The 21,288-nt window shown below is 46.6% G+C and overlaps 1 protein-coding gene across 1 annotated transcript in view; it reads right to left on the bottom strand.

Annotated features, from left to right (window-relative positions):
• Itga9 (integrin subunit alpha 9) overlaps window positions 1-21,288 on the bottom strand; it is a 293,314-nt gene that overhangs the window by 84,343 nt on the left and 187,683 nt on the right. Inside the window, exon 18 of the mRNA XM_021207169.2 lies at window positions 7,768-7,918. Within this exon, the coding sequence (XP_021062828.1) occupies window positions 7,768-7,918 (151 nt within the window). The remainder of the gene's footprint in view (window positions 1-7,767; window positions 7,919-21,288) is intronic.

Below are 21,288 nucleotides of genomic sequence, written 5' to 3'. Positions count from 1 at the left end.
CATAAAGCAATCGCCTCCGGCCTTCGTGCATAAAGCAATTGTCTTGGGCCTGAGCACGAGGGCTTGGGTTTAGACTCCCAGAACCCACATAAATGCAAGATGGGTGTGGCGGCCCTCTGTAATTCTAGCTCTCAGAAGGCAGAGACAGTTATCCTTGGAGCAGGATAACTAGTTAGATTATCCATATCCATGAGCTCTGGGTTCAGTTGAGAGACCCTGACTCAATGGGTAAGGTGGAGGGAGAATGCTGATAACCAACCTCAGGGTTACATATGTATAGGCTTTCGTATCGGCACATACACACACACAGGGAAATGTATATGAGCATGGACACGTGCTCATCCACACACATATACACTACCACATCCCTCGCCCCGCCTTGACTACCTCAAGTGGGTCCTGGGAGTTTTATCTGGAGTCTCAAAACTCTCTCCCAGTTTCATATTTCTTGTATTTTTCTAGCATATGTACACCTTAGGTTTGTGCCCACTATCAAGACATGTGTCACTGCTTCCTGATGGCACGCTAAGCTGCTACAAGGTCTCCATCGCAAAAACCATTATTTTACATTTAGGTTTCTTCCATGCATTTGTTGAACATTCTCTGCATTTCCCCCGTTTTCCTACCCTCACCCCTCAGCCCCTTTGTTCCATTTGACAATCTCACTTCCACTCTTATTTAATATTTACATACCTCATTCCCTGTGACTATATAAAACATAGGAGCCTGGGAAGGGAATAAAATCTGGAGTTTAAGATTAAAAAAAAAATAAAGAGATGTAAGAAGAAAAAAAAAACCATAGGACTCACAAATGAGAGAGAAGCTTTTTTTCCATATTGGCTTAATTTGCTTAATATTATTGTTTCCAGTTGCATCCAGTTTCTTGCAAATGACATGACTTTATCCCTATGGCTGAAAAGCATTCCATGGTATATAAAAACCACATTTTCTCTATCCATTTCTCTTTTGCTGGACAGCTAGGCTGGCTCAGTATCTTGTCTGTTATGAACAATGTTACAGAAAACATGGATGCACTTTCCCTGCGATGTGTTGACTTGGACACCTTTGGGTGAACACCAGGGGTCGTAGACCTGAGTTATACACGAGATCTAGTGGATCTGTGTCTGCTTTCTGAAAAACCTCCAGCCACACTGATCTCCATAGAGGTTGGGCTAGCTAGTTTATATGCCCACCAGCAAGTTTATGTGGGCTCCCTGTTGTCCACAACGGCTTCCATCTTTTGAGACTTGCCCTTGATTCCTGGACCCATCCTGCCCACATCACATCCTCTGGGGTAGAAAGACTGCAGCTTTTAACAGTTTCCAAAGTGGCTCTAAACCAGCTGTTTGTAGGTCAGAAGTATAACTTCCTTTAAGACGAGAGAGAATAGAGCTGGTGCTTCCCTGCCAGATCAAGCTGAGGGCTTAGGTTTGGGGGCCCTTGCCTGAGATTGTGTGTGCCCTGCCCTGTCTCACCATGAGCATCTCCCCTGGGGACAGACACACCCCTCAGGAACCATCAACTTTTTTCTGATTTCCAAAAAATTTATTCTTTTCAAATTGTGTGTGGACACCTGAGTGTAGATGCACGTGCAGGCCTGCAGGGGGCGTCAGAGCCCTTGGAGCTGGAGTTACGAGTCACTAGGGACTGCCTGATGTGGGTGCTGGGGACAGAACTTTTGTCCTCTGCAAGAACAGCAAGCTCTTTTAAGCACACAGCCAGTCTCCGTATTCCTCATTACTATATTTGCATGGTGTGTGTGTGTGTGTGTGTGTGTGTGTGTGTGTGTGTTGTGAGGTTCCCTTCCACTGATACTCGGGCTCTGGAGACCCAAACTAGATCACCAGGCTTGCTCAGCAAATGCTTTACCCACCAGGCCATCTCCCAGATTTAGTTTTTAATGTTTTATTTATTTTTTTATGTTGTCTTTTGTCTCAGTTTACTTCCATGGCTTGCTTTCCTCCCTCCTTCCCTTCCTCCTTCCTTCCTTCTCTCCCTCCTTAGGTACTTTGTTGTCTGGCGAAAAAGATTTAAAACCCAGGCAGGCTCCACCTTTCCCTTTTAGAAGAAGAAACATCTAGACCCTGAAGGCAGGGTCCAGAAGTTTTAATGTGCACTTTCTAAATCCCTCTCACAGATACGCCTGTGGCATGGTGGTGGGAAGCACTCTAAATCGATTCTCGCCGCAGTTATAGCTTTATTGATATTTCTCCAGCTAGACTGCAGCCTTCCCTTCGGATGCCGTGAATACACAAATGAAGCTTTTCATGCCAATGAAAGCTGAGCTTTGCGTCGGAACACAGGCCACGCTGTGATTAGAAATGGACACCTGGGGTTCTCCATCACTTCCTGGTGCCCATGGCCACCAGAAGGGCCAGCAGTCTCAGGGGCCTTCAGTCCAGTCACTACCTCTCTGGTGCCAGCGCTCAGGCAGGAGTGACAGGTATGGTACTGGAGAAGGTTTTCCACCCGGGCCTCAGGGGCGGGGGCGGGGCGTGGTACCTGCTCCTCCCCACTTTCTCTTAGCCTATCATGGATAAACAGTAGGGCCCCCAGAAGTAACTGAAAGAGGAAGTGGGGATGCAGGGTAGGAGCGGTGCCTGGACCAGGGCCAGGTGAGAATCACTGCCTGGCATCATGCAGGAAGTTCAAGGTAAAGTCACCAGGGTGCTCAGGGCACGAGATTAAAGGCAGGCAAGGGGCAGAAAAGACTTATTATTTTCTGAGTATTGATTTCCCCTACAGGGCTCTCTTACAAGGGTGCGCAGTGAGTTCATTCATCATTTTAATGGCCAGGACACGATGACTATAAACATCTGAGGTTTGTGTTTTACTGGGGGCTTCTATTAACTTGATAAGAGACACCGGAGACAGCGGAGCACAACGGGAATGAAGTCTGCTGCTCTGGGAGTGGCTACTGATGAAGGAAAGCCATTCGTGCTTTTGCTTACATACAGAAGGATGAGTGAGTGTACTTCAGCCCTGGCAATGCCTGACTCCTCAGTGCCACTGACACATCTCTCTGTGTTCACAAGCACAGACACGCGGGGTTCCTGCACTGAGCCTTCCGCCCCAGGAAAGGTCAGGTACTCCCTCAGATATAAAGCTATGCAAACACATCAAATGTCCACATCCTTCCTCAGACCAGTTAGAAAGCTGATCGGTTTATCATCTGGCGCCGTCTTAATCGGCTTGCCTTGAAAGTGAGGAGAGAGATTCCTGAGAGAAACAGAACACCCGTTCTGTGGTAGAGGTAGACATTAGTGGGAAGACTCACTTTACAGCAAAAACAATCTCTCCAGTCCTTGATGCCACTTCTTATAAAAAAGAAAGCCGAGCTGGTAGTTTACAAAGACCCCCAAGCCCAGCTTGGAGACCCAGCCTGATTAGAAATTCAAAACATTCACTTCTCAGAAACCGCAAAAATGAGCTTCCCTGATAGGCTACAGTGACCCTCATCAGGGTTTGCACGGAGGAGTAAAGGACACAGCGTCTGTCCCCTCATCTCAGTCTCTCAGGGTGATTAGAAGATGGAGTCATTACTAACTCCATGGCTCAACTCAGTGACTGTCAACAACAGGTTGTGAACTCCAGCTCTTGGCAACTTGGCCATGCTCTGGAAGCTGTGTGGAGTGTGGTGGGTGAAGTCTGGGCCTCTCCCATGAGCCCAGGACCATCCATCCTCCCTCATGTGCCTGTCTTCAACATTCCCATCACCAAATCTTCCAACTTTTCTGGTTTAATAGCCCTTCCTGTAAGATGTCACCGCAGACGCCTAGCATCACAAGAGTATTGTGCGGCATCCCAGTAAAAGATCCAAGTTCAAACCCAGAAGCACAGTTTCTGCTGAAGGTGTATGGCTTTTGTACCATCATAAAGTCAGATAAATAATAAGCTGAACTATTAGAAGGTGGGGACCAGCAGAACACTGAGGTCGGGTGTGTACTGGCATACAATGTGTACTGGCATATGGTGGGAATCGGGGGTCTACCACGGTAGGGGCACATTATACACATGCTTGGCATAGGCCTCATTCAATTCTTAGCACATCCTGACATTGTAGTGAAGAGTTAGGGCACACTGATCAGCGGAGAGAAAGCTGAAATGTCAGCTCTGCTTGTGTCAGCCACCACGACTCAATGCCCTCACGTCACACTCCATGCCTATTATTTTACTCTATGTCTGAATGTAAACTCTGCCTCAACTGCTTCCACCATTATTCTGGAGAACAAACTTTAGCCTAAAAGTCACTAGTGTTAAAAATGACATGGGCACTACATTTGGGCTGACTTTTCTATTCCCTTTCATCCCCTAAACACATATAGACAATCTCTTACACACAATCACACACAGACAATCACACACACAATTACATACATGATCACACTCACATACAATCACACAAATCACACACAATCACATACAATTACACACACACTATCACACACATCATCACACACACAATGACACACACAATCACATATAATCACAGAGACTCATATACAATTACACACACACATACAATCACACATACACAATAGCACATACAATCACACATATAAAAATCACACAGTCATATGATTATACACACCAGCACACATACAATCACATACACATATAATCATACACACAATCACACACACATAATTACACATATATGCAATCACACACAATCACAATACAATTATACATAATGCAATCACACACAATCACACATATAATCACCTACACACAATCATACACACACATACAATCACACACATAATCACATACACACAGTCACATACACACACGGACACACACACACACACACACACACACACACTATCCAATTTAGCTAGTTTATCTGTGGGTTGGATATGAGACGCACCAAGGATGTGGAAACAGTTTGACCAGAAATGCCCAGTCATGTGGCAGACAGGCAAGTTAGAGCATGGAGCTAGTGCACATGGGGAGCAGCTAGGCTAGAAGGCTAGACCAGTGGCTACAGGCTGGATGCGATCAGGGAAAACATTTTTTGTTTGGCTTATACCGACACTCAGAAAACATTTTAATTAGCTGCCAAAGTAACATAAAAATTCTGGTTTTTATTGAAGAATAAAATCTGGCAGCACCCGTTCACACTGCTACCTCAGTCCCTGGGCTGCTGAGGTGGCTGACCCGCGGGTGACATCAGAGCCCCCAGCTCCCACAGTCTACCATGTTCTGTCCCACATCTGGACACCTTCATCTATGCACACGCCTGCCTTGCCCAGCTCCTGGAACTGTGAAGTGTTCTTCAACCAGAGCTCTAAGTTAGAACTTCTGGGAGCTTCGAAAGTGAGAAGTTCAGTGGCGGGTACCAAGGAGCCCCCACACGTGGCTCATATCTCTCGGGTGCTCCTCCAGCTTCCCGCTGCCAACACCTAGATCTCTTCACCTGATGGACAGTTTCCTGAACCACGGAGGCTGCGCTGGTACGTTCATGATAGTTCAGACATGTTGGGGAATGGCCTCCCAGGAGGGCCCCACCCTAAACCTTTAGCTGTGGTTTCAACCTTCTAACGCTGCGACCCTTTAATACAGTTCCTTATGCTATGGTGACCCACAATCATAGGATTATTTCATAGATATTTTATAACTGTAATTTTGCTACTGTTAAGAATCGTAATGTAAATATCTGTGCTTCCCGATGGTTTTAGGTGACTCCCGTAAAAGGGTCATTGGACCCCGAAGGGGTCATGACCCAGAGGTTGAGAACTGCTGCCTTAGGGAGCATTTGAACTTCTGCTTCTTCATCCCTCGGGTATATTTATTTCTATATTGTTTCCGCAGCACCACGGCTAAGCTCCTCCCCCACCGTGGTGGCTGGTCTCACAGCCTACTTAAGCTCCTCCCCCACCGTGGTGGCTGGTCTCACAGCTTATTTTCCTTTCGTTCTCTCCCAATTTCCAGATAAACTAAATGTCCTCAGCTCCTTGCCTTCCGGTCGGGATCTGGAGACACAGAGCAAGATGGCATCTCAGGCTTGCAAGCCTTGGGTCTATGAGCGTCATGGCTTGTATCAGTCACTCTTCTGTTGCTGTGGTAAAATGCCATAACTTCAAGCAACTTAAGGAAGAAAGGGCTAATTCTGACTTATGGTTTGAGAGGGAGAGAGTCCATCATGGCCGGGGAAGAATTGGAAACAGGAAGCAGGGATGGGGAGCTGGCTCATCCTGTTTCATCTACACACAGCAAGCGGAGAGAACAAGCAGGACACTGGGAGAGGATAGAAACCTTCAAATCTTGCCTCTGGTGGCACGCTTTTACAGTAAGGCTGCACTTCCTAAAATCTCTACCACTTCTCCAAAAGTCACCACCCACTGAGGATCAAATACCCGAGCTTTACAAGGGACATTTATCATTCAAACTCCCACATGGTTGGAAGATAAAATGTCGTCCTCAGACTTGGGTGGTGAAGGACTGGCACCCTGCTGGTAACCATTTTGAGAGGTGGTAGAAGATTTGGAGGTGGCACTTAACTGGAGGAAGGTGGTCATGAGAGTATGTGCCATTGAGGGTAGCTTTGAAGGTGGTATCTGGTTCCCTCTCACTTCGTTACCCTCTGTTTCATGTCTGTCATGAGTGTTGACAACCTTCTAAACCACGTGATCCTAATGCCAACATATTTGGCCCAAATCCATGGAAACAACCAACCATAGGCCGAGCTGTCCGAGACAATGCGCCAACAGAAGGAATTCCTTCCTTCAAGCTGAGATCTTGAGCATTAGGTCACAGCGACGGGCGCTAGTGCAGGAAGGCTCTCTGCTACGCTGCCTTTGCTCTTGGTACAGCTGCCTCTGTAATTTCGTGGCCAATGGGCGCTACCCCTGGTGCCCAAACTCAGGCTCAGACCTCCTTTGCCCCGAGGTTAAAGTTTATTCTTTCTGCGCATGTTCTGGAATGAATCAATCCCATGAAGATGTACATGTGAGCCGAGGTCATTCTTTGAATTCAAAGCTCAGGTATTCTTCCCACACTACTCCTTACCGTCATGTGAGGCACCAACCGGCCAGGAGTTCTGACAAGCTTAGGATACTAGGCCTGATGCAACACGGGGCACACTCCATGTCAGCCCTGCTCATAGCTGATTCTTCTGAGCCAACCCTGAGCCTGTTCAGCCAATGGCTGCTTGTTTCCTTGTACTTGGGCTGAACATTACGGCACCAGGAGCAAGGGGCATAGGGAGTGGTCAACCCTTGTGACAGATGAGAAGCAGAGAGGAAGGAAGCGAGAGGGGACCAGATCACACCTTCAAAGGCACCTGACCTCCCGGGATTTTGTCAACCTGAGAGTAGCTATTACCAATGCTTCATGGGAACTTCTCAGCAGGTCTGCAGGGCAGTTGGAATCCTGTACCTTAATTATTAATTATTTGATGACATTCCTCTCTCACAGAGGTGGTTGCATTGCGGGGCATCAGGGGAATGAGAAAGGAATAGCTCGGCTCCCCTTTTCTTTTGGAATCATGCTATCATTTGAATAAACTAGTTGGCTCTACAAAAGCTCACTCATTTCATATAATCTTTGAATTTCCTCAATTCCCTTGAATATGGCGGGAATACATATATAAATACAGCAAGATATCGGCTGACACAGATGACCATGTAACAGAGCGCGGAGTGTACTGTTAATGATAGCAATCACTACGATCAGGGATCTATTTATACTTGTCTTTAACAACCACTGACACAAAACTGAAGTTCACACGTCAGCAAGCAGCTCAGATGGGAAATGGCTCTTTACCTTCTGCCACATGTTGATGAAGAAGAGTTCCCTGGAGACATTGAAGGACACATTGGCATCATAGGCGTCGTCTCCAAGGTTGGAGATGGAGATGTTTAGAGAGATATTCTTCACAGCCCCCAAGGCCAGGTGTGGGGTTTTCTCGTCAACACTGCAAAGAAAACCAAACGTCGATTGCTATCCTTACCCTTACAATCATGTAACAGGAGTACCAGGAGGTAGTGTGGAGGTGTCGGGGAAATGGGGGCTCAGCTGTGACACTCAGGAGCCCCATTCACTAGGCACAAGGCCACAGGGTATCAGCACCCATGGGCCTTTTTTCCCCTAAAACTAGGAGTTCTATGTTTTGAACTTATTGAATTGTTGCGTGGCTGGCTCATAAGAAAGTCTATACGTCAAACTTGGAAAGCTGAAGGCTTTATGTGAAATTCATTTATTCTGCTCTTTCGAGCAGACCCCGTGTTTTTCTTATCCTGGGCTGGACGAAAAGGTTAGTGTTAATTGTCCATGTGACAGAATCTAGAACTGCCTGGGAGACGACCTCTGGGCACGCCTGTGTGGGGTGTTAATTGAGGTGAGATGTCTCACTGTGGGTGGAACTCTTCCCAGGGGAGGGATTACAGACTGAAATAGAGAGCAGGACACCAGCACTCCCCTCTGCTTCCTAAGGCACATGCAACGAGCCATCTCTCTAAAGCTTACTGCTGGGACTTCCTGTCATGACTGACCTTAATCCGGAAATGCTAGCCAAAACCAACCCCTTCTCCCTCAAGCTTCTTTGGTTAGAGAAGTTTTATCTTAACAACAGGGAAAGAAAGTAAGACACTGGCAACAGTAGCATGTAACTTCAGGGACATAGGAAATGCTCACACCAAAACTTCAGGGACATGGAAAATGCTCACACTAAATGAAAACACATAACCTTGGAGGGTAGGAAGTTGGAGGAGGCAACCTCTCACTAGAAACTTGGGAGAAGGAGAACAGGACACACAGAGTTAAGGCCTTACCAAGGGCTTGCTCTGTGATAAGCACAGATCTTGCATGTTCAAGGAAGAGAGTGGACGTCAGAGAGGACTGAGCGGGTTGAGGGGAAGATGAGCTCCAAGAGGAAAAGAAAATGGAGCTGGCAGAGTCTGTAGGTCCTGGAGTATCACCATGGAGACCTTAGTGTAGATGTGATACGGACAGGAGCCCTGACTTGCTCTCAGCTGAGAAGCAGTGACTCCCAGGGCCCATATCAGGAGGAGGCTCCTACTACATGCAATGTAGATCGTCTACAGAGCACTCTTGGGAGAAGTTTGTAAGGTCAGGCCAGGCAGGGCCAGCTGAAGAATGAAGTGCACAGTGGAGATAAGTTTCAAAGCTTGTGCCATCTGTAATGTCATGAGTTAGATGAGGGATGTTGACAGGGCAGTGGCCAAGGGTAGCTCCAGGACTTGGGGATCCGACAGCTGCATTTAGGGCCACCATTTACTGAGGTGGGAAAGACTGTGGGCAGGGAAGGCAGAGACAAGAAGATACTGTTGCATTTTGTAGGAGACATATGTGTTGATACTGGAGCTGGGGTGTACAGGAGGCATTTGGGCTGCAGATCTACCCCTGAGATAAACAAGAAGGACCAAGGGGATGAGTGGAGAAGGAGGAGAGCCTTCTCATTTAGAATCTGAAGTGAGGAGGAGATGGGTGTTGCTAGGCATGTAGGAAGAAACCAGGGGAGATGGCACAGAATGGCCATGTGTGGCCTTCTCCAAGGGAGGATATCAGGGCTGTCCAGCATGGCAGATAGGTCAAAATAGCGTGAGGAATTAGAACTGATCACTGGCGATAGTCACATAGAGCAGGGCTTCTAAGACCCATTCTGCTTGTTTCTCTCATGCCTATCTGAGTTTCATTCCCATTGCTGTGATAAAATATCCCCCCAAAGTCACTTATAGGATGGACCATTTATTTCAGATCACAATTCCAGGTTACAGGCAGACAACCAAAAAGAGCACACACCGTGCCCTCAGTTAACAGCAGAGAGAGATGAAACACATGCATGGTTATTATTCAGCTCAGGATCCCCCCTCATATAGCCAGAACCTACATCCAGATAATAGCACTACGTACCGTGGGCCAGGTCTTCCCATATCGATTAAAGTAGTCAAGACAATCCCCCACAGACCAGCCTGATCTAGACAAACCCTCACTGGCACTTTCTTACCAGGTGATTCTAAATGATATCAAGTTGACAATTAAAACCGATGAGTACCGTGTCTGACAAATTTTTACATGACCCTGGATAAATAAGTATTTAAAACAAGTAGGTAGATCAAATATTTACTGGTGACAAATAATAGCTATATTTTAAGATAGTTTTTTGGTATACATATAAATTGAATGTTTTTTGAAGACTGATGGGAATTATCGCAGTGTATCTGTACATGAATGGGAAAGTGCCATCAGAGAGGCACAATGGACGAACACGTGACAGGGAACAGTTGCTGGTGGGGCCTGGCAAACATGTGGAGAGCTGCGTGCAGCTGAATGAACAGAGCGTGGGCCATAGCCACTGAGTGTGGGTGGGGAATCCAGACTCCTCTGTAGCGGTTTGTCCTTGGCATCGAAAGTGAACCAGTCAAAGACAGGGAGAGAAGGAGAGGGTGTTTGGGGGTGTGGCAATGGCAGGAGAGCCGGGAGGGGGGATGGGGTGAATTGGCCAAGGATGGTAATGATGAGATGAAGGTGATGACAGCGATAACTACCAAGTCCTATAAGCTCTGGGCAAAATGAAGTCACTCCAGTGGCCAGTCTCTAGCTGGCCAGCTCATTAATGGAAGATGTGGAGAAACCTAGGAGTCCTTGTGCAACGGACAGTCGTCTCTTTTGGCTCCTTGGCTCAGGAGACTCCATGACAGATGAGAAGGCAACACCCACAGATCGGGACAGATAACCCTTCATGGTCTTTAAGCTGTGGGCACCTGATTACACAGTCCCATGATCTACAGATGTTTAAGTGGCCTTACGTAGGTGACTAACGCTCCCATCGACAGCTCTGGGTTTTGAGGATTTCACAAGAGCATTATGGTCCTGTGGTCATCTGAATTGGTCACAGGAGGTTTGAAGACCCAGAAGTCACTTCCTTGAGCTACACCTTGCCTCCCTTGTTTCCTGTTGAATTTGTACGCCCACCTCCAACCCTCTTTTAAGCCTCGTCAGAGCTGGCTTGTATCTTTGCAATAAATTAGATTTAAGTTAACTGGCATATGTTTTGTTGTCTGCAGCAATTAACATAGTTAATAAAGCATGCAAGAGAAGAGGACTATTCAAACACTCGGCTGGCTATGATTCTTTGAAATACAAATTTCATGGGGGAAGAAACCGTCATTATCCATCTGCAGAAAGAAGCCCCGCTGTCTAGCATGTCTGGCACGCCAACAAGAAAAACATGCGCAACAAGAAATCGGATGGCCTTGCTTTGGAAGCAAGAACTCCGAGGATCCAAACAAGATGTGAAAAATTAACTCAGAGGAGAGAGTTACGAATTCTTGAATGGACTCCAATGAATTAAGACCTTGACCTCAAGCCTTTGTGCTGGTGGTTTATTATTGTTGGCCACTCTGGTTCTAAACAATTGATGGGTTATTTCTGTCCCCATTTGCTTTTGTAACATGAAAGGAGAATGGTCAGACCTTGAGTAGGGGGTAGCATTAACCTAGCTTGATCAGGAGAAGGACCTGCATGCATGTTCACACAGGGCTAGTCACCTCAGAGTGACCAGCCACTGTGGAATATTAAGCAGAGAGACCACATAGGTAGGCACAGTGTCACGGGCCAGAGAGCTGCCGCCTCTTTTCTGAGTGTGGTAGTTTACAAGACTAGTCTTTTCTCTCATGTGTGAATGCCCAGGAATCAGGCCAGAGACACCTGAACTCCTGCCAGGCCCACCATGGGCCTCTCTGCCACTTAACCATGCAGTAAGGTCATGCCTGGGTTTTCATAGTCAAGTGATTCCAGTGGGCTTTGTGATTAAGAGAAGCCAGGCACCTTCCAGGGTAGAATGTGGACTCAAAACTCTGAAAAAGAAACCTCGAAGTTGTTTTCATTCTTTCTCTAGAGCTAAAACTCTATAACCAAAACAGTAGGTTGCTGCTCCCTAAGTTATTCTTAGAAATGAAATGAAAATACAGTTTGCTAGCATGGGACCAGGTACTGTCAAACAGGCCTTTCTGAGGGCTCACAGGACTGGATGGGAGCTGAGGAAATCGTGAGGCAGAGAGCTGGAGGCTGGCGGAGAAGCAAGAGCCTCCCTTGCCTCTAGAGCCCACTGCTTCCCACTGCCACCAGCATCCTTCGGTCCCCTGTCTGCCATAGTGCAGAGGTCTGTCCTGATCTCCTGCTGCGAATGACACACATCCTTATAGTGAGCTTACCAGCCCCGTGAACTCTCACCAGCTCTTCTCAGAACTTTACCAAGGTAGCCTCACACTAGCTTTTAAAATTAATTTAAAGGAATTTTCATACATATATACAATTAAACATGGTCATTTATACCCCAATTTTTCCTTCTGACTCCCTATCCAACTTCATAATCCACCCCCATCTCTCTAATAACTCACTGCCTCAGCTACCTTTCTTTTGCTGTAACAAAACAACACCATGACCAAGGCAACTTGTAAAAGAAAGAGTGTAATTGGAGCTCACAGTGCCAAAGGGTTCAAGTCCTTGGCCATCATGGCCAGGAGCATGGCAACAGGCAGGCATGGCACTAGAACAGTAGCTGAGAGCTTACATCTAATCCAAAATCTCTCTCTCTCTCTCTCTCTCTCTCTCTCTCTCTCTCTCTCTCACACACACACACACACACACATGAGCCAGAGGGAGGGAAAGACAGATGGATAGAGACAGAGAGATGCTAACTGGGAATGCTGTGGTGTTTTGAAACCTCAAAGCCCACCCCTAACTGACCTACTTCCTTCAAAAAGTCCACACTTCCCAATCCTTCCCAAACATTTCCATAAACTGAGGACCAAACATTCAAATATATGAGTCTCTGGGGGACCAAGTGCATACAAACCACCCCACCCACGTCCATGTGTGAAAGGGGAGGGGCCAGGGCTGTGAAACACAAACTTCCAGACTTGGCATGGTGTGGCACTTATGTCATACAAGCTGTGGCTGTGTGAACAAGATCAATCCAGCCTAAATTCCAGCATAGGTTGGGGAGGTTCTCTCCAGGCCCGAAGGACTGTTGGCAGTTAATCGCTAGCTCTGGGAGGGAGAATTATTCTTTGTATGTGAGACTACTGGTAGATCTTGCATACTAATCTGGTATAGGGGACCATAGGGGACCATGTCTCCACCGCGGGTCTGACTGAGGGATCATGAACCTTTGTTTCAGTCTGCGCGTCCTTACACTCCCAGGGTCAGAATTGGTTCCAGCACCAAATTTCTAAGGGAATATAATTTTCTGACAATTAGGAAGATCGGCCTGGAACTGATGTGTTGGTCGTTTAATCTTTCAGTGGGGTGTCAGAGGCTGGCCTCTCCTAAGGGAGTTCTATGAGCCCTCATTGAACAGCAGACAAGTACCCCTAAGCAGGAAGTAGACTATTGGCTCAACCTTGACATTTCCCAGAGGGAGAAGCTGAGTCTGAGAGAGGACCCAATCAGCTGAGGTCACCCGGGTCTGAGCTAGAGCTAGTGTCAAATGTCCTTAGCCATCCATGCTGCCACTCTAGTAATAATAAAGCCCATCATATCAGGAAGGGCTCTGGCGAGAAAGGTTCTTTTAATGACATCTGAATAGAACAGGCCTCTGTGAAGACCCGCTGCGCAGACAGGCCTGCCAAGAGTTTAAAACAATCGTGCACAGTTTGTGTGCCAGACATTCCATGGGTGCTTGTTTATTTATTGAAGAACAATCTTTCTAATTTTCAAGGAATTTTATCCTCTGATAGATTTTCCCATTAATTCTAATTTGCTTGTGCAGCCTTTTAAGTGGGTCATGTTCCTTTGTACACAGACCCTTCGCTGCACTTTCAAATGAAAGGGATCATTAATAGTCACCAAAAGATTTGAACTTTACTGTTTCCATAAGCCTCATCTTCTACACTTTCATAGCTTGATGGACACATATTGCTGATTTCTTTTATTGAAAATTCCTCTTTAATATATCTTTGCATCGTTTGTTCTGTGTGGGTATTTTGCCTGCCTGCCTCTGTGTGTACTATGTGCACACCTAGTGCCCGTGGAGGCCAGAAGAGGATGTCAGGTCCCCTGCAACTAGAGTCACAGACAGTTGTGACCATGTGATTGCTAGGAATTGAACCTGGGACCTCCAGAAGATCAGTCAGTGTTCTCTGCAGCCCTACTAATACATGTTAAGGCAGCTACCTTCGGGATGTATTATGGGGTCCCTAATTCTTTAGCATGAATTCACTCACTGTTCCAAATGTCTCAGCACTGGTAGCCAACTGGGAGTTGTGTGCCGTCCCAGATTCTTTGCTATACTTATTCTTCGGCCTCATTCCTTCCATCCAAAGTTCCTTACTGAGGTGGACTTGACACATATACCAACGACTTATGCTGAATCCTCATGAACGAGAACTCCCCTTCTTTCCAGATAAATTGTCCTAAAGATTTAACAGAAAGAACCCGAAGAGGCTGAAGGACATCCGGTGATGGATTTTTCCCTCACTGGATATTTTTAAATGTTCCTAAAGATCTCAGCTGTGCTCTTACGTGGAGGTATAAGCTACATGTCATTTCCTCTTGCTACCAGCATCAACGGGTAATCGAAAAATGCTAACTGCACAACCACTAAGTACATCCCAGTCAATTATACTCATGTAAATCAGATTGGCTACCACACACACACACACACACACACACACACACACACACACACACACCTCATTGAAGCCTGGAGATGTGGCTGAGAGGTAGAGAGCTTACCCAGCATATGTAAGGCTTCATGTTGAATCCCAGTACCAAAAAGAAAAACCACAGTGATAGTGCCAATTTCTTCAAAATCCTCTTGTAAATTATTAAGTGGGGTGGGTAGGGAGGGAGCTGGGGGAGTAGAAAGAATATGACCAAAATATGTCACATGAAAAATTTGCAAAATATCTTAAGTAGCCTTGTAAGTGTTGGGAAATGGCAAAACGAGAAAGCATCCAAGTGGATTTTCCCCACAGTGTAATTTTTAAATTTTTCTTAAATCTGATGTCCAAGGCTTACCCGTCAGGCAAGAGACTACCACTTGACACATGTGATAAGAAGGTGAGCCTTGAGCCTTGGGAGAACAGAAACATCTTAGTCTAAAGAGACAGGCTTGAAGCAAGTGGTATTTCAGGAGAGATCTCCAAAACTCACACAGGGAAGGCTAAACTAAGAAGAAGGTGACTGGTGAGGGTCATGGAACCCTGAAGAGCACAGCCTCAAGTTCTCCCATCTGGGATAAGGAATCTCTGTGCACTGACTCCAGGCAGTCCCTGGATGAGGGGTGTTGTAGCAGTGGGAGGTGGTACCCATTCCAAGCGACATTGATGGGTGGAAGAGATGTAGTTCCTGGTATCAGGAACGAGGCCAGAAACTCAGGACAGGGATAGAAGGGATCCAGGTAACAGGGATTCTGCCTGCTACAGGGTCCGCTGCCGGTGTTCTCAACAGGAAATAGCCCAGAGAGGGAAGCCTGCCTCTAGGAAGATGCAGGTACCAGGTAACCCTGTTACTCAGAAAAAGAGGGGTCCAGGCTCCTCTGAAAGGAGCCCCAGGCTCTGGACAACACATAACCTTTAACCTTTGTGGTCCATGAGTTAGTGCCACAAGGATACCTCCCAGGTACCATAGTTCCTGTCCCTTGTTTGTATATTTAAGTGGGTGCATGTACGTGTGTTTGTAGGATGGCAGTCAGAGGTCAACCTCAGATGTCATTCATTCCCCAGGAGCCATCCACCTTGCTTTCTGAGACAGGGTCTCTCACTGGCCTGGAACTCACTGAGTTGGCTGGTCTGCCTGGCCATTGAGCCCCAGGGATCTGACTGACTCTATGTCCCAGCATGAGATCACACTGGGAGCTGAGAGAACAACAACCAGAAGCAAGATAAAACTGTAATCCCTAAAGCCTGTCCCTGTGCAAGGCACGCTCCTAAAGGTCCCATAACCTCCCCAAGCAGTGGCACCAGCTGGGGACTGGGCATTCAAATATTTAGGCCTGTGGGGGACACTTCACATTCAAGCCACAACGTGGCTGGCTGAAGGCAGGGCTTCACTGTCAGTCTGTGTCTTCAAGTTGTCAATTTTCATGTTCTACATAAAAGAGTCTCAAATAGGACATCGATACTAATTCTATAATAATAACTTTTTTATTGTAGCATATTATTATAGTTACTCTGGTCTATTGTTAGTAATTTATCTGTGTCTAATTTGTGCATATAGAAAGAAAACATGGTTTATGTGACAGCTATTCTTGGTTGTCAACTTGACCACATCTGGACTTATCTAAAACCAAAACATCTGGGTACACCTGTGAGGGATTTTTTATTAATTGAATAATTAAAGGCCGGAAGACACACCCTAAATCCAGATTTTTTTGAGGTGGGAAGATTCATCTTAGATCTGGGCCACACCTATAGACTTGTGGACTGAACGAGTATTGGATTGGTGGACTTTCCATTGGGATACAGCCATTGTTGGAATAGTTGGACCATAACCTGTAAGTCGCTCTAAGGTTTAAATTTTATTTTAAACCTCATTTTATTATAGTTTCAGGCATTTTCTACTAGTTTCTGGGACATATTCTTTAAGGATAATGGAGGATGACTACAGCTTTCATATTTTTGAATTGGTTGTTCTTTTTTTGAAACAGGGTTTCTCTGTGTAGTTCTGGCTGTCCTGGAACTCACTCTGTAGATCAGGCTGGCCTCAAACTCAGAGATTCTCCTGCCTCTGTGTCCTGAGTGCTGGGACTAAAGGCATGCACCACCACCACCTGGCCATATTCATGACTTTTATATCCTCAACAATGCATAAACCCAAACCACTATCATTAAATAGACTATACCACATACATATGTAAGCGTCAACTTTCTCCAGCCGTGGGCTATGCCGAACAGACTGGGCTGTGCTGTGCATCTGGCCATGCTCTGTTAATCCTCTTCAGTCTCGTGGAATGGACCCTCATGGTAATTAGCTCCAGCTGGAATCGAAGGCTCCGTAAGGCATCTCACTGATCCTTGGCAGCGCGTCAGGGAGATGGCTCCTAAGACTGACTATCTGAGCTGAAAGTCCATTTATACAAAGGTAGGAATACGTTTTTCCTTCCTCATATAAACCCACCTGAGCCAGTATTATGTCTGAATAGTGAAAGTAAAGGCGTTAACTGAGGAGACATGAAAGGGACAGAGAAGGACAGCCTGTCCACCTTACTGTAATGTGCTCACGTTCCTGAGAACCCTGCCCTAGCACCAGCTCGTCCGGCCACTCCCACCAGCTCGTCCGGCCACTCCCACCAGCTCGTCCGGCCACTCCCACTCGATAATGGTGGGGCCAGGACCTGCTCCAACAACCTTGTTTCTTCAGCAAGCCAGAGGAGGCAACCCGCCCCCAACCCTGCCCCCTGGTCCCTCTAAGTGGCTCAAGAGCTTCTTGTCCCATCTGCATAACTGCTGAAAGAAATGCTGGTTCCCTGACAACAGAAGTTCAGAGCTCGTCAGCTTTTACCTTAGGAGTTACTGGGAGTCTTGGGACATCTGGGATGAATCAGGTTTACTCCCTGTAACCACTGGATTAAAGACTGAATGCTTTAGTGGGGGGATGGGTCAGAGGCAGGGGAGTTCCCAAGATCTGGCTGTTTGGAGGACTCCTGCCTTGAGGGAGGAGGGGCCCATGTAGGGATGGCTGTCACCAATGGGTGATGTCAATCACAACAGGCTAAAACATCCATCTTTGAATGACAAGCTTCCCTAATTGTCTTTCCTGCTGTGAAGTGAGGCAGCCACACAGGAGCTTAAGCCACAAGCTCTTTCCTCCCCCCTCTGGTCTCTGGGTCCCAGAGGCTCTGCAGTGTTACAGGTACATGCTAGGCAAATCCAGCCACACAGATGGCCCCACCACATGTCTACAATGTGGCTGCCCTTACATGCCACCATAGCAATTCTCTCCTCTTGAAGCCCACAGGTGCTCTGGTGGAATTCCCTGTGTCCTTAATGAAAACAGAAAATGACTGTAGATGTCCCCATAGGTGCTGCTGGGAGCCAAGGGGAGGAACTGTGGCTTTTAAGTTTGGCTATATGTCACTAAGAAATGACTGAACCTTCCAAAGACGACCTGGTTTTAGATATTACAATACTGTGGCTGCCTCCCAGCTAACCGGAACTTGCTTTTCTCACATCAAATATTTACCCATGTGCAGGGGAAACATCTAGGACACGTTTCTAACCTGTTTTTGTGCTGCTACATCATGTTGGCAGTGTAGTGACCCAAAGGGACCCTTCTTAAAATGACCATGAAATGCAAAGTGGGATAATGAAGTCAAGCATGCAAAAAAAAAAAAAAAAAAAAAAAGATAACCATATTGAACAAATGTGTGATCTAGCACTGTTATGCTTCCTAAAATAACACAGTAAGTGTAGTGATAAGATGTGGGAATGGATTTGACAACCACAACTCTCAGGTAGGGACAAATGGTGTTTCAAAATATCTACAGTATTATCTCAGAGCACCTGTCCTATGTGAGTGTGACAAGGTCCCAATTCCTGCCCATGTCGCTGTCAAGGTTGCTGCAGCCATATTTGGATAAAATACTAACTTTCTCTTTGATGTTAATGAAAACCAAGATGCGATTATTTTCCTGTCTCAGCTCACAGACCCTAGGAATTCCAATGCGGATCACAACAGGGCATGGGGCTCAGACTGAGGAGGCTCCTGCTCCATGGGAAGTGGCCATGAAGGATGTTTGGAGAATGAGAAAGAGAGGGAGGGCATGCCCAGCCATGGATGCTGGGAAGAAAGCTGAGAACGGGGGGGGGGGGGGGGGGGGGCTCTTAGGCTCTTATTTCTTTTCTCCACACCCCCAACAGGAATTCTCATGCAATCCTGGCTGTCCTGTAACTCACTCTAGACAAGGCTGGCCTCCAACCCACAGAGATCCGCCAGCCTCTGCCTCCTGAGCATTGGGATTAAAGGCGTGTAACTACAAGGAGTCATCAATTAGAGCTGACCCTCTTTACCCCAATTCAAGTGCCCCTGCTTTAACAACAAGCCCCGCTCTTCCTGAACCCTGGGAGCAAGAGGGGTACAACTGAGAAATCTCTCCCTCTTGGTTTCAGGGGTCAGATGGTTTGCATGCTTCCATACCATCATCATCATCATCATCATCATCATTATATATATATATATATATATATATATATATATATATATATATATATGAACTTTTTAAAATTTGTCCTTTTTCCCCCCTTGAAGAAAAATAGCTACTAATTGAGACAGTGCCATTGCCTCCTTGTTCAAACCTCATCACAATAGATAGCTTTCTGAAGAAAATGTCTGAGGCTCTGGGTAAAGCTGACGGTTCCCAGTGGGAACGTGTGCTCCCTCCTATGGCGGTAGCATCTCCCACAAGGGTGGGCCTTTTCTTGTATCCTGAGGATCTGGATAGTCCCAAAGTCCCCGGGAATAAGCATCAGGAGGCAATCCCTACAATCCAAGTCCTGTGAACTTGAAGGAGCCTCCCCCACCACACCCCTCCATTTCTAAGACAAATAAAAGCCCACGTGCAATGTCCCGCCATGACCCATAAGTTAACTGGATTAGATTTCTTTTTGAAATTCAGAGTTCTACAAAAGACTTCTCCTGCATATCCAAGAGAGGAAAGAATATTCAAGTAGACATGATGTGTGACTTCTGAGCATCTATGTAGGCTCTGAGGATGTAGAACCTGGGTCTCAGCGATTGGATGGTTTCATAAGAACCAGGGAAGCAGCCTGGGCAGGGCTATGGTCCTAGGTCTTGGTGGCTCACAAGAACACGAGCGATATCAACTGTGCTATCTGGTTAATCTTTACTTAAGGGGTTGAGCTTCTCTATACTACAACAATCCTATTGGTTAAGGACTGGGGAGAGGAGTAACTACCTAAGCAGGAGGCCACGGTGATTCTGTGAACCTGAGGAGGGCAGTCGGCTCAGAACAGCGGTAAGTTCTACTCATTGGCACACGAGGGACCTGGGTGTGGTGCCGATGGCATCCACCCAGATCGTCATGCTCAGATGGAGACCACCTGGAAGGGGGTCAAGGACCGAGGTTCATGAAATCTGGGAGTCTTCTTATGTGGTCCCCACCGTCCTGTAGGAATGAACTATGATTTATGCTCATTCCATGTTTTACCCAAGCTTCACCTTTGGCTCAGAGGGTAGGGGCGGTATAGCCTTTGACCACTGGGGACAAACAAAAAGACTGAGTTTGCCCATGTGCAGCTGTTTGAGAGAACAAGCAGGACATCTGCATCCACCTCTGGTTCTCCTGGGTGGCTCGCTTGGGACACATACTGCATGGAGAGAGTATGCAGGACAAGAGAAAGCTTGGGGAGGAGGAGAGAGCGCATGCTTGCAGAAAACAAAGTCACTGCACAGTTTCAAAATTTGGTTCTTTTCACAGGGACAAGTCTGCCCAGCCATGGTGAGTCTAGTATTTAACAGCAGGAGATGCGATAACCTTCAAAAATCTTCAAGAAGGCAGGGCTGAGATGGAAAGATGTTGAGGCTCTGTGACAGTGTTCTTTAGGTGACTCAGTCACTTGCTTCAGTCTGGTTATTAGGACAATGGTCCTTGTCATCACATCCCTACTGGAGAGACTGACACAGAAACCTCCCATGTCTGGCTGTAATTGAAAGCCAAGGAAAATACCACCAAATAAAATTTTATTAGGTGAGCATCTCGGGGGGATGGGTGGTTCAGTGTGTGCATGCTATCAACCCTTCTGGCTGCTATGGTTACTGCCTCTGTTCTCCTTCAGTGCCCTGCTAAGGATCCTTATTCTCTACCATCCAGGGAGAAGCTGGAGTGTACCCACCATGATCTCAACAGTGGGGAGGGCTGTCTGTGAAGTTCATTGGGATGGATGCCTGCTGTGCATGTGCACAAAAGGTGCCCTCAGCTCTTTGAGTGCATCTAACCAAGAAATGGGGTCAGTTCTTTGGGCAGCAGACTCCCTCCCATCCACAGCTGCAACACACAGGAGGAATTTCCAAGTCATTTCATCTTTAAGATAGGCCAGGTTCCCCAAGATACACTGGCTATGAAGACAAAGGACATTAGTAAAAAATGACAGAATACAGAGCTTGGGAGACACCACCAAGCGTTTTTTTTTTTTTTTTTTTTTTTTTTTTGGTGTGAGCATTTCCTCAAGGGTGTCAGAGTCAAATGGGCCCTCGGTTGAAATTCTTTTTTTTTTTTTTTTTTTGACAGAGCGATGGCGTTGTGGTTTTAGGAAGGGGCCAAGGGTGGCCCTTGTTAACACCAAAAACAAAGACCACCTA

Source organism: Mus pahari, chromosome 10 (genome assembly GCF_900095145.1).
Source record: "Mus pahari chromosome 10, PAHARI_EIJ_v1.1, whole genome shotgun sequence".
Classification (NCBI taxonomy): Eukaryota; Metazoa; Chordata; class Mammalia; order Rodentia; family Muridae; genus Mus; species Mus pahari.
The sequence above is the reverse complement of the archived record's forward strand: the minus strand, read 5'-3'. Positions and strand labels throughout refer to the sequence as shown.